General features: G+C 34.5%; 1 protein-coding gene across 4 annotated transcripts in view; it reads right to left on the bottom strand.

Moving 5' to 3' along the window:
* Positions 1 to 14,429, bottom strand: part of STS (steroid sulfatase) — a 106,458-nt gene that overhangs the window by 23,123 nt on the left and 68,906 nt on the right. For all 4 annotated transcript variants that reach the window (XM_058825052.1, XM_058825051.1, XM_058825049.1 and 1 more), the window contains 2 exons: positions 7,605 to 7,764; positions 4,914 to 5,035 (listed from right to left, as the gene is read on the bottom strand). In XM_058825052.1, coding sequence (XP_058681035.1) covers positions 4,914 to 5,035; positions 7,605 to 7,764 — 282 coding nt within the window. The remainder of the gene's footprint in view (positions 1 to 4,913; positions 5,036 to 7,604; positions 7,765 to 14,429) is intronic.

Below are 14,429 nucleotides of genomic sequence, written 5' to 3'. Positions count from 1 at the left end.
AAGAATGGCACTATAAATAATGTAAGCCCCCTTAATTTATAAGGTAACCCTTACTACCCTTTAAGGCATGAATAACATTGGGCTTTTGAGAGGTAAGGAAAAGTGGAAGGTATTCCTCATGTCTAATTCCTTCAAAACCAGGTCCATTTTAACTCAATTTCACAAGAAAGGTTGTGCTTTTCCAAACCAGAAATTGTTACAAAATGACGCTTCTGAGAAGATTTTTTTATGTTTTGTCCTCTCTTTATTATGACTCCAATGTGTTTAGTCAAACTAAATCTGGAGGAACCTCGTAAAAAACCCAAAACACTATTCTGGTAAATTTATTCTATATATTCAGCCTGAAAACTGCAAACCAAAATATTTCTCTATCATTTACTTTTTATTTGTTTGTCACCTTCAATTTTTACAGCTGAAAATGTAGAAAAATGACTAGGAAGCGCCTATAATCCCTAGCCATAAAACAAAATATGTCTCATTAAATACTGTTGGATGCTGGAGAATATAGCAACAGCCAGGAATCAGAATAGCTTTGAATTCAGTGATACTACAGAGAAAATCCCTCACTGGTGAATTTGGCTGAAATAATTTCAGAAATTGAGGTAGTTCACAACATTAAAGAAGATCAATATAAACAATAATTGAAATGTATCTTATTTGTTAATTGAAGCAAAGTGGGAAACTTCTATATAAAGCTTCTCAGTGAATTTCTACTGTCATTAAAAGTCTTTATATTTGCACAATTAGGTAGTTTGGCATTGCAGTGTAGTCTGCTTCAATGGAACTTCCCATAGAAAATCTCCTTGTCTTTTGTTTACTGAATGACATACTACACTGAAGAACTAAATCCATTTTGAAATAGGAAAAGTGAAGTGCTGCTAGTAAAGTCACTCTAGCATTCATCAGAAACATTATTATATTTTTATCAGTAGTAGGAAAATACTGTGAAGATCATTATTTCTTTATACTGCAGACTGCATTGCATTATATTTCTCAATATTTATTACACAGCATTACAATATATTTTCTCCTTATCAAATCAAAATTTTGCACATAAGCAGTGCAACTTGAAAGATGAAGTTCACTCAACTATAGATTTGCTGTGTATCTGATTAATCCTCTCCTTATAATTAAGTTGTCATAGCAATGCATTTTTAGTAGTACTGATTCATATGCCAGTAATATTCTGGAGACAGTGCTCTTGGTAGCTTTTTAGCACTCAGTTATGTTAAATTATAAAGTTATCAAATACAAAAGTACTGGTCAACTTGCTCAAGTAGAAGAACATGTGATCAGACTTGAAACAGGCCAAAGTATCATCTGGCATACATCACAGAAAGCAACACAAAATTTTGGGTGGCTCAGCTCAAGAAAGTAAAGGCAGATCCTACATCTGTTTTATTTTCAATATAAATGCTTAATGATTAAAAGAAAATACTCAATACTTTAAAAAAACAAGGTGATTACACCCTACTAGGAAGAAAGAAAATGTAGTGTTTTTTTTTCTAAAGGTGTTGCTTTCCTATATTGGTACTTCTGTGGTATACCAGGCAGCTGTGCAGAAAACGTATTGATAATGGGAAATCACTTTACTTTTTTACATGTCTTTCCCTCTGTATTTTTGACAGATACATTACATTACAAACATTTATAAGCTTTCAAAACAACAGAAAATCATCCTTCAAGGACTAGGACTGTATATCTTGGCTGCTTCCAAGGCAATTACAGCAAGTTGGACTCAATGATCCTTCCATTGATTGGAAGGATGTGGTTCCTTTCCAACTAAGCTTATTCTGTAACTCTGTGATTCTGTGAAGTATCAGCATGCACAAGTCTGTGAAAGCAAAAAAAAATTTGCCTGATATTTCATTCATTTTTTAAAATTCAGAATGTGAAGGATTATGTGCATTATTTTCTAGCATGAGGTAAAATGTGAGTCAAAGTGACATGAAGAAAAAATGGTGTTAGCTTATTTCTGTGGCAGAGAAAGAAAAAGAAAAGAGAAAAAAATCCAAGGGATTATTTTCCTCACGACTCTCTAGAAAACACAAGTTTTTAATTCTGCAGACTTTTTTGAGAAGATCATTGCATAGCACACATCCTCTAAAAGCTCCTTCAAAGGACTGATCAAGGGGAAAGTACATTGTGAATGCAATAACTGGCCTAACTAATATAACTTAATGAAGATGTGTATTGATTTGGTTATGAGGAATTCTTAGCCTCTAAATGTATAAATGCAAAATGGTAATTGTTCACTCTGAAGTTTCTGACCTTCCCTGAATGATGTGAGAAACCTGCCTGCTTAACTCAGACTAGAATCTTGCAAGTAAAGGAAAGATGTGCAACTACCAAAAATTTAACATACACTACATTTTCCTTTTCATATATATATATAAGAGTCAAAAATTAAACCAAAAAAAGGGGATCTGGACTGAAGCATGGTGAAAATCTAATGGAGTTGAGAATCTAATGGACAAAGATGAAGTTACTAAGGGAAGTATGGGGTGATGGAGTTAAAAAGGGACCAAATAGGCAGAATTTGGCTGAGGATTTTCTGAGGATCAAAGCTAATACTACACTTTGAGCATCTAGAAAAAATAGTGGAATAAGCAAGCTGTCACTGATATGCAAATTGAGACTTCCCAGAAAATAAATATAGTAAGAAATCTCATGACAGATGCAATAGTAAGTGCATACACACAGTATATGTACCATTACCTTGTACCTTAATCAATAAACACATACGTCACATTTTCCTTAACTGTTGTAAGCTTTCTCTTCTAAGCTGTTGTTGCTTTATTCTTCAAAAATTGCATCTTTGAAATTAACATAAATGACATGTTTAATGAAGGAATGAGCAGTCTAGTTGGACATTTGGGTTAGGGCCCATTACCAGAGAAGTGCAGAAGGTGCTGAAGTGTGTGAAGCCCTCACAGAGGACTGGTACATAAGACAATAGAGAGGAATACCTGGCTCTTATCTACTCTCACTACAATGTAAGCTAACAAGGCAGAATATCAAAAGACCTTTGTGCTTGTTTTGTGTGAAATAGAGCCAATTTACTTCACAGCAGCTAATATGGGGCTGTGTTTTGCATTTGTGCTGAAAACAGTGTTGTTGACATGGATGTTTTATTTATTACTGAGCAGACAAGGCTCTTCTGCCTCTTGCCCCACCCCACCAGTGAGTAGGCTGGGGATGCACAAGGAGCACTTGGTGGGAGCACTGCTGGGACAGCTGACCCCAACTGACCCAAGGCATATCCAAGAACAAATGACAGCATGTTCAGCATGGAAAGCTGCAGAAATAAGAAGAAAGGAAGGATATTCAGGGATGACACGTGTTTTCCCAAGTCACCACTATGTGTGATGGAGCCCAGCTTTCCTGGAGATGGTTGAACACCTGCCTGGTAATGGGAAATGATAAATTAATTCCTTATTTTGCTTAGCTGACAAGTGTGGCTTTTGTTTTATCTGTTAAAATGTCTTTATCTCAGCTAATGAGTCTTCTCACTTCTACCCTTCCAGTTCTCTTCCCCATCACAGAAAGAGACACAGAATGGCTCTGTCAGTCTTAGTTGCTGTCTGGAATTGAACCACAACAACCTTCTGTACAAAAGCCAGCCCATGGTTATGAAAATGTCATCACCAGGTTCTGAGTGGGCTTTATCATTTGAATGCCTTGGAGAAAGGATGAATCACACTCTACATTGCTGTTACTCATCAAGTTAATGCAGTAGACTAGTCCCCCACTGTTGCTCATATTCATTTCCCATCACATTCCCCTTCAGTGAATAATAAAGATGATCCTTTCCTCAGACAAGGGTTATATCATCTTGCAAAGGTATATGTTTGAGAAAAAACAGCTTCTTTGCCCACTTCTCTCATGATGCAGAATAACTTCATCCAACAGCAGATACAAAATGGTTCTAGATCTGATTGTTTGGTTCTTCCCTATGATTATTTATCAAATGCAAGACACAGAGGCACAGTAATGGTAAATAAATATTATATGTAATATTTCCTTTCTCCTAGTTTAAAGTCCGAGACAGGTAGAGAGTCAGCCTACAGATGACCAAGAAGACAGAGTTTCCAAGTACTTTAAGTTTGCATATTAACTATTAAACAAGTCCTTTCCCCCAACACTTAAATAAAAAAAATAACTTAAAAATTCTACACCAACGCTTGTTTTGGATCATTATTTTGAAGCTGTAACACAAGTCATCACTTTCAATGTCAACTGAGGTGGGACAAAATGTGCGTTTAATTTCATTCAGCACAGAGATTTTTATAGAAAGGGATATATGCCTTGGTTAATGTGGAAGGTGCTACTAGAAACAGTGAGCTGTTAGTTTAAAAAGAGCATATCAGTGAGAAATGCTTTTTTCCTTGGCCTACAAAGTAGAATTATGTCATTCATAAAAAGCATGAAAAGGGACTCTATAATACTATATTCATTTATTGGATAATTATGACTTTGACTCAGGGATTCCTCTACGTGTTGTTATCTGACTAACAAAAATGGCCAGGCTGACATCATACTTTTGCTGTTATTCAGCAAACCATCCTATTACCTGTGCATTTTTAGGACAATGTAAGTGTCAACCTTGACTACTTCATTCTGTTACACAGACTCTCTCTCATGAAGGTTTTTAAAAAAGGACATTTTCAGATACCATAGATCTCAGTATTGCATTCATATTCAACATTAATACATAACAAAAAAATAATGACAAACAGTAAAATGGTGAATAGGAATGTAACAGCAAAGACAAAAGTGAAAGAGATGGAAAAAGGCTAGATATTTTAAACAACTTTTTTGTTACTATAGCCTAAGGCTTCCTCCTGGTTCTTTTCAAGCTGCAATAAAAATTATATTAAATATTTAAAATGTGAACAGGCAAGTTTACTTACTGTTTCCTGGATGCCAGCGTACTGCATTTAAATATGCATTGCAGTAGTGAAAGAGAAATTCATGCTTAGATTGAGTAATTTCTCCTTGAACTAAAGGTAGCAGATCATGTCCATCAATAATCCTGAGTAAGAAAGAATTTAAAAATCAATAAAATAACTCAAATCTCACTTTTCTATAAGATATGATAATTCTGCTCATCTGCTGCTTAAAAAAACCCAAGTCTGAATGGCCACCTCCAATTGGTCAATTGGAGAAAAACCTTCAGGCGCTCTTCCCTTTGATGTTTACATTACCTAAGGAAACAATTTTACATTTTGCCATTATGAATAGTTCTCTCAAGTCTTTTTTTTCACTTCTGAGAAAGCAAACAGACATAAGTGAATAAACTGCTACAACACAGTCCTTCACATTCAAGTTTTTGGGAGTAGTCTGGCTGAAGTAACCCTAAAACTAGAGAAAATATGTTGTTCTGTGCTAGCATCCCCAGTAGTAGTGGTAATTTCTCTGTTCAGTATATTCTGTATGCCAGAATTTAAGACAGAAGTGGTAATTTCAAATTTGAAAATTTACTGTTTAAATATGCATTTATCAACTACACACACACACACACACACACACACACACATATACGCATAAATATATATAAATTCTCTAAATGCTGCTGGACAATTTGATCATGCTTTGAAGGAGTCAGTCAATTTACATAAAAACTGACTTATAAAACAAGCAAGACTTTTAGCTGCTTCCCTATATTAAACCTTTGAATTGCTGACATCAGCTGGGGAGAAATCATAGTCTGCATTTTTGACCTTGTATGAATTACAAATTTTTCAGTAAGTCTTATCAGAAATTACTTTTTGCTGATATAAAAATCAGCATGTAATTCTTTCTCAAGCATTTTGAGCTACAAACCATAAAATTGTTTTGAAACTTATAAAAAGTTCTAAAAGGTCTATGTTGATTTTCATTACCTTTACATACATGATCATTTCATTACCATTACATAAAATATAGGGTAACTACTGTGGTGTAACTACTACAAGACAGGTACTAAGTTTACTTTTTTAAGTTGCATGTGATGATTGAATTCTTGCCAGCAATTGTATGCAACAAAGCCATTCAGAATAGGACTTTTCTCAAATGATGGGGAGGAAAACTTCCTGGATTTTGAAAGCTATCTTGTCTGATAATTGCCATCTGGGTGAATTCCTGTCTGTGGGGGTCTGTTAAAATAGAATCTTTCCCACTTTCAGTTTTTCATGTTCCCTTTCCTGAGTAACAGGCTGATCTTGCAAGCTGGCTCATTAACAGATGCATGTCTATTGAACACCTTCTGTTGATGGGGAAAAAGGTATCTCCAGAAAAAAAGTCTCCAGTACTCTAACATTGCTTCAGCTGCTGGATTCAGAGGAATTCATGAGACTTTGCTTTCCAATTACTAATTTATTTTCTTTAACTAGGAGCATCTCTTCCATTCCTTTTCAACTTGCTTTCTCACAGTGACAGAGTATTAATTATATTACCTTCTCTTATTTCTCAGGAAGAATTCAGTGGAGCTAAAAGAACCCAGCAGCTGGAACAAAAGTACTTCAAGCTATTCTATGACCTAAGATGAAACAGTACTTATGGCATCAGTCTAGCACAGAAGAATCACAGCGGAGCAACCTACAAGTGGAAGTTACACAACTATATTTGAATTTCTACAAAGGGGATCAAAGAAAACATCAGTACTTAGTATTCACTCAAGCAATATGAAAACAAAATGCGATAGATCTGCCACATAAAGAACAATCAGAACTTCTGAGGTTCGACAGAATTACTACTTGTAGAGCATCTCTCAGGTCCAACCTGACTAATTTTTAATGTCTTAGACTTGTCCTGCCCTGCCATTTCCTTCAAACACTCAATGAATAATCATTAGCAGAGTGACTCTGCTCACCAGTGGGCTTCCCCATGTGGACTCTTTATGCTTTGTGCTCAAAAGCTGTTTGTGAGTCATCAATGTGTTCAAAGCACATGCATATCAACAGGTTTCTCCACTCACTGGATTTGGAGAGACACCATTTAGGCAGAGGCACCCTGCCACTGAAATCTCACAAACAAGATAAAGCCTGGGGATGTAGCAGTGTCAAGAAGGCATCTTATGAATTGTGGAAGTCCAGTGGCTTTTCTTATCAGGCTGCAAAACCCTGTAAGGGATTATTTTGACTACTAGGTACAGAGAAAAAAATCCAAACAAACAAAACAAAAAACTCCAAAAAAACTGTGAGAAAAACATAGATGGCATTTTGATGTGTTTTGGATATTAAGCAGTTCACAGCTAAGCTCATGAAGTTTAAAGTAATTTACACTTAAAGTTTCTTTTCCCACCAAATTCACTTATGCAGAACAGGACCTTTTTTGTTACATTCATTTTTGCTTTTAGTAAGTAATTCCAAGTTTGATTTGACAGTACATTGATCTGATGGTATTCTGTTGTCTTTTTGGTGTTTGTTTTGTGAGTTAAGTGTATTTACATACAACATTTCTGTAAAATATTATCAGTCTGTCAATATGGAGAGACAACATGATATTGCAAGTAGAAAACCTAGTTTCTTATTTACATTCTCACTCTATCTTAATAGATATCACCAGAATGAATAAAACACTCATGGCACTTGCTCTAAAACAGAGATGACTACAGAACATACCTGTCAGAGGGTAGCTGTGCATTTGCAAGTTTAACTATGGTAGGAAATATATCCATGTTACTGGTTGGCTCATCAATATGGGCGCCAGCCTGTACCACGCCAGGCCAACGGAGAAGACCTGGCACACGAATGCCTCCTTCCCAGTTCGTTGATTTTCCACCTGAAAAATTTAGTTTTGTTTGCTGAGAAATCAGTTTCTCCTTTGATAATTCCACCCCATTAGATTCAATTTCCAAATATTAAACATTCTGTCTAGCTAGAATCTTTCCATTAGACAAATCTGTCCTATTCTTAATTTTCTACCTTCTGTAGTACTTTCTTTCTGTAAATTTACTAATATGTATTAGACAGAGCTTATAAATTGCATTTAAATTGCACCAAAAAAGTAGTTGTGGAGATTAAAGAGCATTTCACTGGAATCTTCATGTAGGCCTAGACTGTGTAGCCTATAGATATGTGAACCTATAACCCAAACAAACAGGAATCCAAAAATAAAAAAAGAGCTATACTTAGATGTCTGAAGTATGAATCCAGAGAAGGTACATGACTTTTTATTAAAAATGGTGCTTAATGACTTTATATAGAAGAAAGTACTAATTTAAGTATGTAAATGAATTCTTCAATTCAATGCATTATAAAGAAATTCACTTCAGCGATGATAACTTGCAGGATGCTGTAAAGAACTTTTTATGTTCTAAACTAACACAGTTGCATCAAATGCAACTGTGTTAGTTTAGAACTGTCACTGATTGCCTTCAACAGTGACTTGCAGTCATTTTCTGTTTCTACAAGATCCATCACTGCTGAGTCCTCCCAACACCTTTTGCAGAAGGGCAACGGGTTTATTCTCTGACAGCATGTTCCCCATTACTGAATAAAAAATTGACCTGGCTCTGTAAGAAGAGGAATCACAAATACTATTACCAATGTCCTGCACAGTTGTGACTATGCAGAACACTTCAAAGTGACCTTTGAAATTAATATAGTGCTTGAAAAAGAAACCTCTGCTTAGCAGATGAGTTTTGAATATGGTTAAACACAGTCAGGGCCATTTGGACATAAATTGAAATTTTATACCATTAAAATGTCTGGAAAAACAAAAATGTATTGGTTGGACTTCTGCCATTAAATAGCAATTCATGGTTCAGGCCAAACTACTACAGGACTATCTTCTTCCTGTATCTCCCTTTTTCAAGTTAAAAAAAAAAAAAAAAAAAAAAACCAAAAAATAAAAAATAAACCCAAACCAACCAAACAATAACAACAAAAATTATTACAACAAAGTATTTCAAAAGTTCTGCTTCCTCAGCATCTTAAACACCCAAAACACCTCATAGATGTCAATACCTTTGGTATTGACCCCAGGCCTTGTTATACATGCTGTCTGTTTTATTGACTTCTCAATGATCTTTAACATTTCAGCAAAAGGGGTTCAGAATCTACCTGGTTTTCTATAGGATTTTCACTGTTTGTAAAGGTAAGTAGTAACTTCAAGAAAGACAACTCTTTTTTGTATAAATTTACCTTTTTCTTTTCTTGTAACTGAAGGACCATTAGTTCATGATTCCTTGTTATATCAGATTTTTGCTTAATTTTTTTCACAGGCTTTATCAGAACTCATAGTATTGAATAGTCAGGGACACATCTAGTCTGACATCAGAAAAGTTACAACTTTTTAATATTCAGCCTTATGTCAAGCAATAATATTTGCTTAAGTTTTTTTTGAAAATGATGTCAAGATCAGATCTCTACCGGATTGTCTGTCTTCTAGAATTCTGGAACACTCTTAAAAGTTTATTGTGCTTGCTGAGTTAAATGTAATTCCATTCTCATGATGAAGTGTGTGGCTACCTACTCAAGAATGAGATGCATGTCCAATTTTTGTGTACATTCTATTAAAATATTATTTTCAAAACACAGCTCTAAAGAAAATGAAAATTTAAGTTCAAAAAGTGTTATTTGGTGGGACATAGAACACCTGTCACCCAAAGAAAGTGTTCACCCAAAAGTATGCTGATCAGTTGTTCTTGTTGGGTCAAGACCAGTGTAGTTGTCAAGATCTTATGTCTATCTTCTGTAGAAAAGATGACTCAATCCCTGCACAACAGCCATTTATGCTTTTCAAAGTTTGTTGGGAATTAGGTGTTACACAGCAGGAAAGTTTAATAAGCTGACTGAGCTATGGTGCATAGAAAATCCTGCTGAGTGGGAGTTGGTTAATCCAAGCAAAACAAGCATAAGGCCTTAAAATTACAGATATCCTCAAATGAACATACTTTTAGTGAACAGATACACCAGGGATATGATTTAGTTCATGAGACAGATCCTAATTCTGTGTATACATGACAGCAACTTTATGGCTGAAGGGTACCAACAGACAGACAACACTAAGAGTTGATCTATAACTTTGGTAGCTTTAGCTATGATGTTCCCCTTATTTCTGTATGTCTGCCTAGTATTTCTGTATACTCTGTCTAGTAAGAGACTAGATGGATGTACTGGACTCCATGTTTAAATAAAGTCTTGTTACACTGTTTTCTCCTGTATACTCTGAAGACAGAGAAATTTCAAAGTGGTAAATCTGATTCTCACACATGTTGCAATTCTTAAAACTTAGATATTGGTTCACTTTCACAGCTCTTAGGTTCACAGTACAATTTTCTTGAATCAGCAGAAAAGAACAGAAAAATTGCACATTACTCAAGTACAAAGGAACAGTACACAAACTCTGATGCCCTGCCGTAAGGTAGAAAAAGCAAAATGGATTCCACAGCAGGGCTTTCTCCTTACCTACCTCTATGAAGAAGTGACTGCTGTTTTCCTTTCAAAAGGCTAATTGGAGCCTAATTTTTTTTTACATCTCTGGAGACTGGGAATAACAGGGAATCAGGGCAGGAATTACAGGTCATTGCAGAAGACTGTCTTCTATTATCTCTGCTTACAAGGTGTTAATTTTTACTAGAATTGTGCTTAGTGACTGCAGGTGCTTAATGCCATTACACGATTACAAATCCCTGGACATTTATCGTCTTTAAAACTCTAGCTGTTAAACTCTGTTCAAGATATCTGCATTCTTTTTCCCTTAAAAAAATAATCAAGGTCTTACTACTGATGCTTGAAACACAGAAATATCTAAATGGCTAATATAATAAAATTTTAAAAAATGCAAAAAATATAATTATTTTGAAACAAAATCTCTTGATATTTAAGGACATGGCTTATTAGTTTTGAGTTTTGCTCAGACTTGAAAACATTGAAACAGAGAAAAGACTGAAACCTAGTAGCCTATATGCCTTGCAAAATCTAGACAACTTACCTTTTTGTTATTTTTGTTCTCTTGAGGTCTTTAAAAAATGTTTTTAAAGCAGCACAAAACACACGAGACTGTATTTTCCTGCTTCACCATTTATGCTTTCTGAGTAGTTGTCCCTTTAGTGTTACATTGAACAATAGCCTACATTCACCTTTCCTGAAAAATCTGCAGGAGCAGGCAAAATACAGACATAACTCTTTGCAGTCATCCACAACATGATGTCAAATTTCCACTTTAACCTCATTTCAAATCTTAGCTAAAAAAATATATCTTTTTTTTTCCCCCCTCTGGTTTAAATTGACTGCTATTACCTAACTCTGGCAATAGAGCTTTTACAAAGGATGATGTATAAAGGGGAACGCTGCAGTAAATCACCATTAACATTATGAATGATGAATGATGAAAACTACTTGAAACAACTTTCTTAAATCACCTGGATTATAACCATACTACACTTTCCTTCATATATTCTTCTAAAAACAAAGCTTTCAGACCCAATTTATTCTCTTGAATTATAAACACAACATTCATTATTCCACCCATCTCTACTGGACTTAATGTCACAAATATCAACAATCAAGACTGGTTACTATTGCTTACTTTATAAAATAGTTGAACAAAAATTTATTTTCAATGACAAGTTTACTCTTACTGATTTTTAACTTGTTTCTTGTACTGTTTTTGTTAATTTTATTTATATTATTCTGAGCTATTCTTGTACAGGTGAATGGAATAGACATGGCTCATTTGGATGTTTTTCATCTAACATTTCCTTCAATCAAAGAAAATTATCTGTGAGGATATTTTTCTTTCAGTCAAAATTAAAAGATGGGTTGATTATTTCAAAATCTGGATCACTTCAGAGAGACTATAAAAATACAGTACATTTGAAAAAAGTCAACTACTGCTTTCTTTCAAGTGAAAAGTAAACTCAAACAAATATCACCAGATATGCCATAGCATGATTCCTGGGGTCAAAGTAATGGCCAGCTTGATTTCTCTGTGGCTTAGAGGAATGAAAAGATTTACTAACAGCTTCAAGAAACCCTGCTGAACTAACTTATCACTCTAGTATATAATTTTTTTTTACAGTAATACATTTTAAAAGAAAATAGGTATTAATTTCTTGTTTTGATCTCACAGATCTGTAGCAGATTTTAAAAAACAAATCAGGGCCTAAGTCCTTATAAGACATTATTATTTTTTATGGATATTAAAAAATAACTATGATAATACCTATTTCTAAGGCACGAAACACTTGAAATGAATGTTGTTCACACAGTTTGACTTTATCAGTGTTTGGCTCCACTTCCATTATCAACAGACCCACTCTGCACTGACTTCTGACCCACTCTGGTAGCATGACAGTAGCCAAGTGTCTGTATTGTCCTAAGTGCTTCATAAGTACAAAGAAAAACTATTTCTGATGCAGATCTGAGGTAAAGGAAAAGTGTACACATCCAAAAGACAGCAAGATGTAAGGAGATTGAACAGAAAATCCAGTATGTGACAAAGTGGGATAGATGTCAACAAGTGATAGCGAGGGAGGACTTGTACTGTCTGCATATGTGCCAGTGAAATACTATGGTGAGTAAAAGTGTAGAGAAAATTTTTAATTGCCTTCATTGTTTATTGATACAAATTATGTATTTACATATATGATAGCACACTAAGGCTAATTCAAGAAATTACTAAGAAACTAAACAGAAATTACTGTCACCGACATCTTTTCATAAAAATCTTTTCTTTAGGATTTTCCCTCTTCTGGGAAGCTGAGGCCACAGAAGAAGAATGTAAACAATGGTTATCTGCTGCTGTGAAATGCAACAGGTGCAACTGTGATTGGCCCAGGTCCCATGTTTACAATTAAGGGCCAATCAGGAACCAAGTTCTCTGGGACAGATTCACAGAGAGCTCCCTTGTTTTTTGGGGATTCCTATTCTATTCTTAGCTTAGCAGCTTCTGAACTTTTCTCTTTATTCCTTTTAGTATAGTCATAATGTATTATATATCATAAAATAATAAACCCAGCCTTCTGATCATGAAGCCAAGATTCTCGTCTATCTCTCTCACCCTGAAGACCCTTGCAAAGCCATGTAACAAATTACAACAAAATATTTTGGTTCAAAATCTCAGAGTACCAAAGAAGAATATAATGGCTTCCTTTAAATCAGTCACCTTGCACATCTTGTTAATATAAAGGAAATTCTCTTCATTTATTTATTCTGCTCATCTTATTTGAAAGTACAAATCCAAAGTATTTGGAAAAACTTAACCTTATTTCTGCTCCTAAATGAAAGCTATGGTGACTACATAAATGGACATGCTCCAGTGAGGCAGCTAGTGAAAAACACCTAAGGAGAAGTCAGTGCAGGTATTCTGGAAATCATATATACAAGCAATACCTTAATGTTCCAGCGTCTGACTTTCAACAGACAAATATTACAGAACTGGAAAAAAAAAAGCTGGAAAAACTACATAGAAAATTTTAATAAGATACTTCAGTTACACCTATTACTTTCCATATTTCAATATAAAATTGTTAATATTAATGTATTAATTAAATTGTTATTATTTTTAATTTAATTAAAATATTAATAGTGTCTTGTACAAATCCCAGGAGTACTTCACGAGTTCAGGTATGAAGTCCTTCAATTGCGAGGAAATTCTTACTAAAATAGCCACTATTTTTTGTTTTAGAATCTGTATCTAGATTTAAATCTTAGAAAGATCTTTGACAAAGACCTTCAGGAAAAGTTACTGCAATATTAATCATGGCTTAGGAGACAAAGAATTTTCATGAATCAAATTCTGACTAGAAAACAAAAAGATGAAACAAAAAGAGAGAATAAACAGTCTGTGTGACCCTTTGCAAAAGTACTCAAAAAACAAACGTAAGGTATCTTAAAGCTACAATGTGTTAAGCCCCTTACTGTTTTAGTATATTTACTTCAGTTCTGAAAGTGAAGTAATTCACACAGGAAAATAATAAGAAATTAGGGATGAGTAAAAACTCAACAATTAAAAATCGTAAGAGAGATGGAAAAGCCAATTATTTTCTGAATTTCGCCAAGACCCATAGTAAAAGTATACAAAACAAAGATAAGCTATGAAAATTTTTAAATTTCCCCTCCTTTATGCTATATTAGTGAGAACATATTATTAAACTTCAAGATATTCCATGAAATTTGCAACTGTCCCATTTCATAATAGTAAATGAAAGCACTGTTCTCTCATTGATAAGTGATAGAGGCTATGCAGAGATTTTAGAAAGACTCAAAGTGGGAATTCATCTTTATATGATAAAAATTTATATAATTAATGTTAAGAATCTTTGTAGAATCTAAATTTTCAGAATTCACATCTTAAACCAAGGTGATACTGTCTAGGATTAGGATCTCCTTAGGGATTCTATTTACTACACAGATCCTCATAACCAACCATCAGAAGAAGGCCACTGGAAGGAGATTTTGATCCATCACTTCGGTATTACTATATAATGTCTTCTAAAA

The sequence above is a fragment of the Ammospiza caudacuta genome, chromosome 2, assembly GCF_027887145.1.
Source record: "Ammospiza caudacuta isolate bAmmCau1 chromosome 2, bAmmCau1.pri, whole genome shotgun sequence".
Taxonomy (NCBI): domain Eukaryota; kingdom Metazoa; phylum Chordata; class Aves; order Passeriformes; family Passerellidae; genus Ammospiza; species Ammospiza caudacuta.
This window is presented reverse-complemented; position numbering and strand designations above follow the sequence as displayed.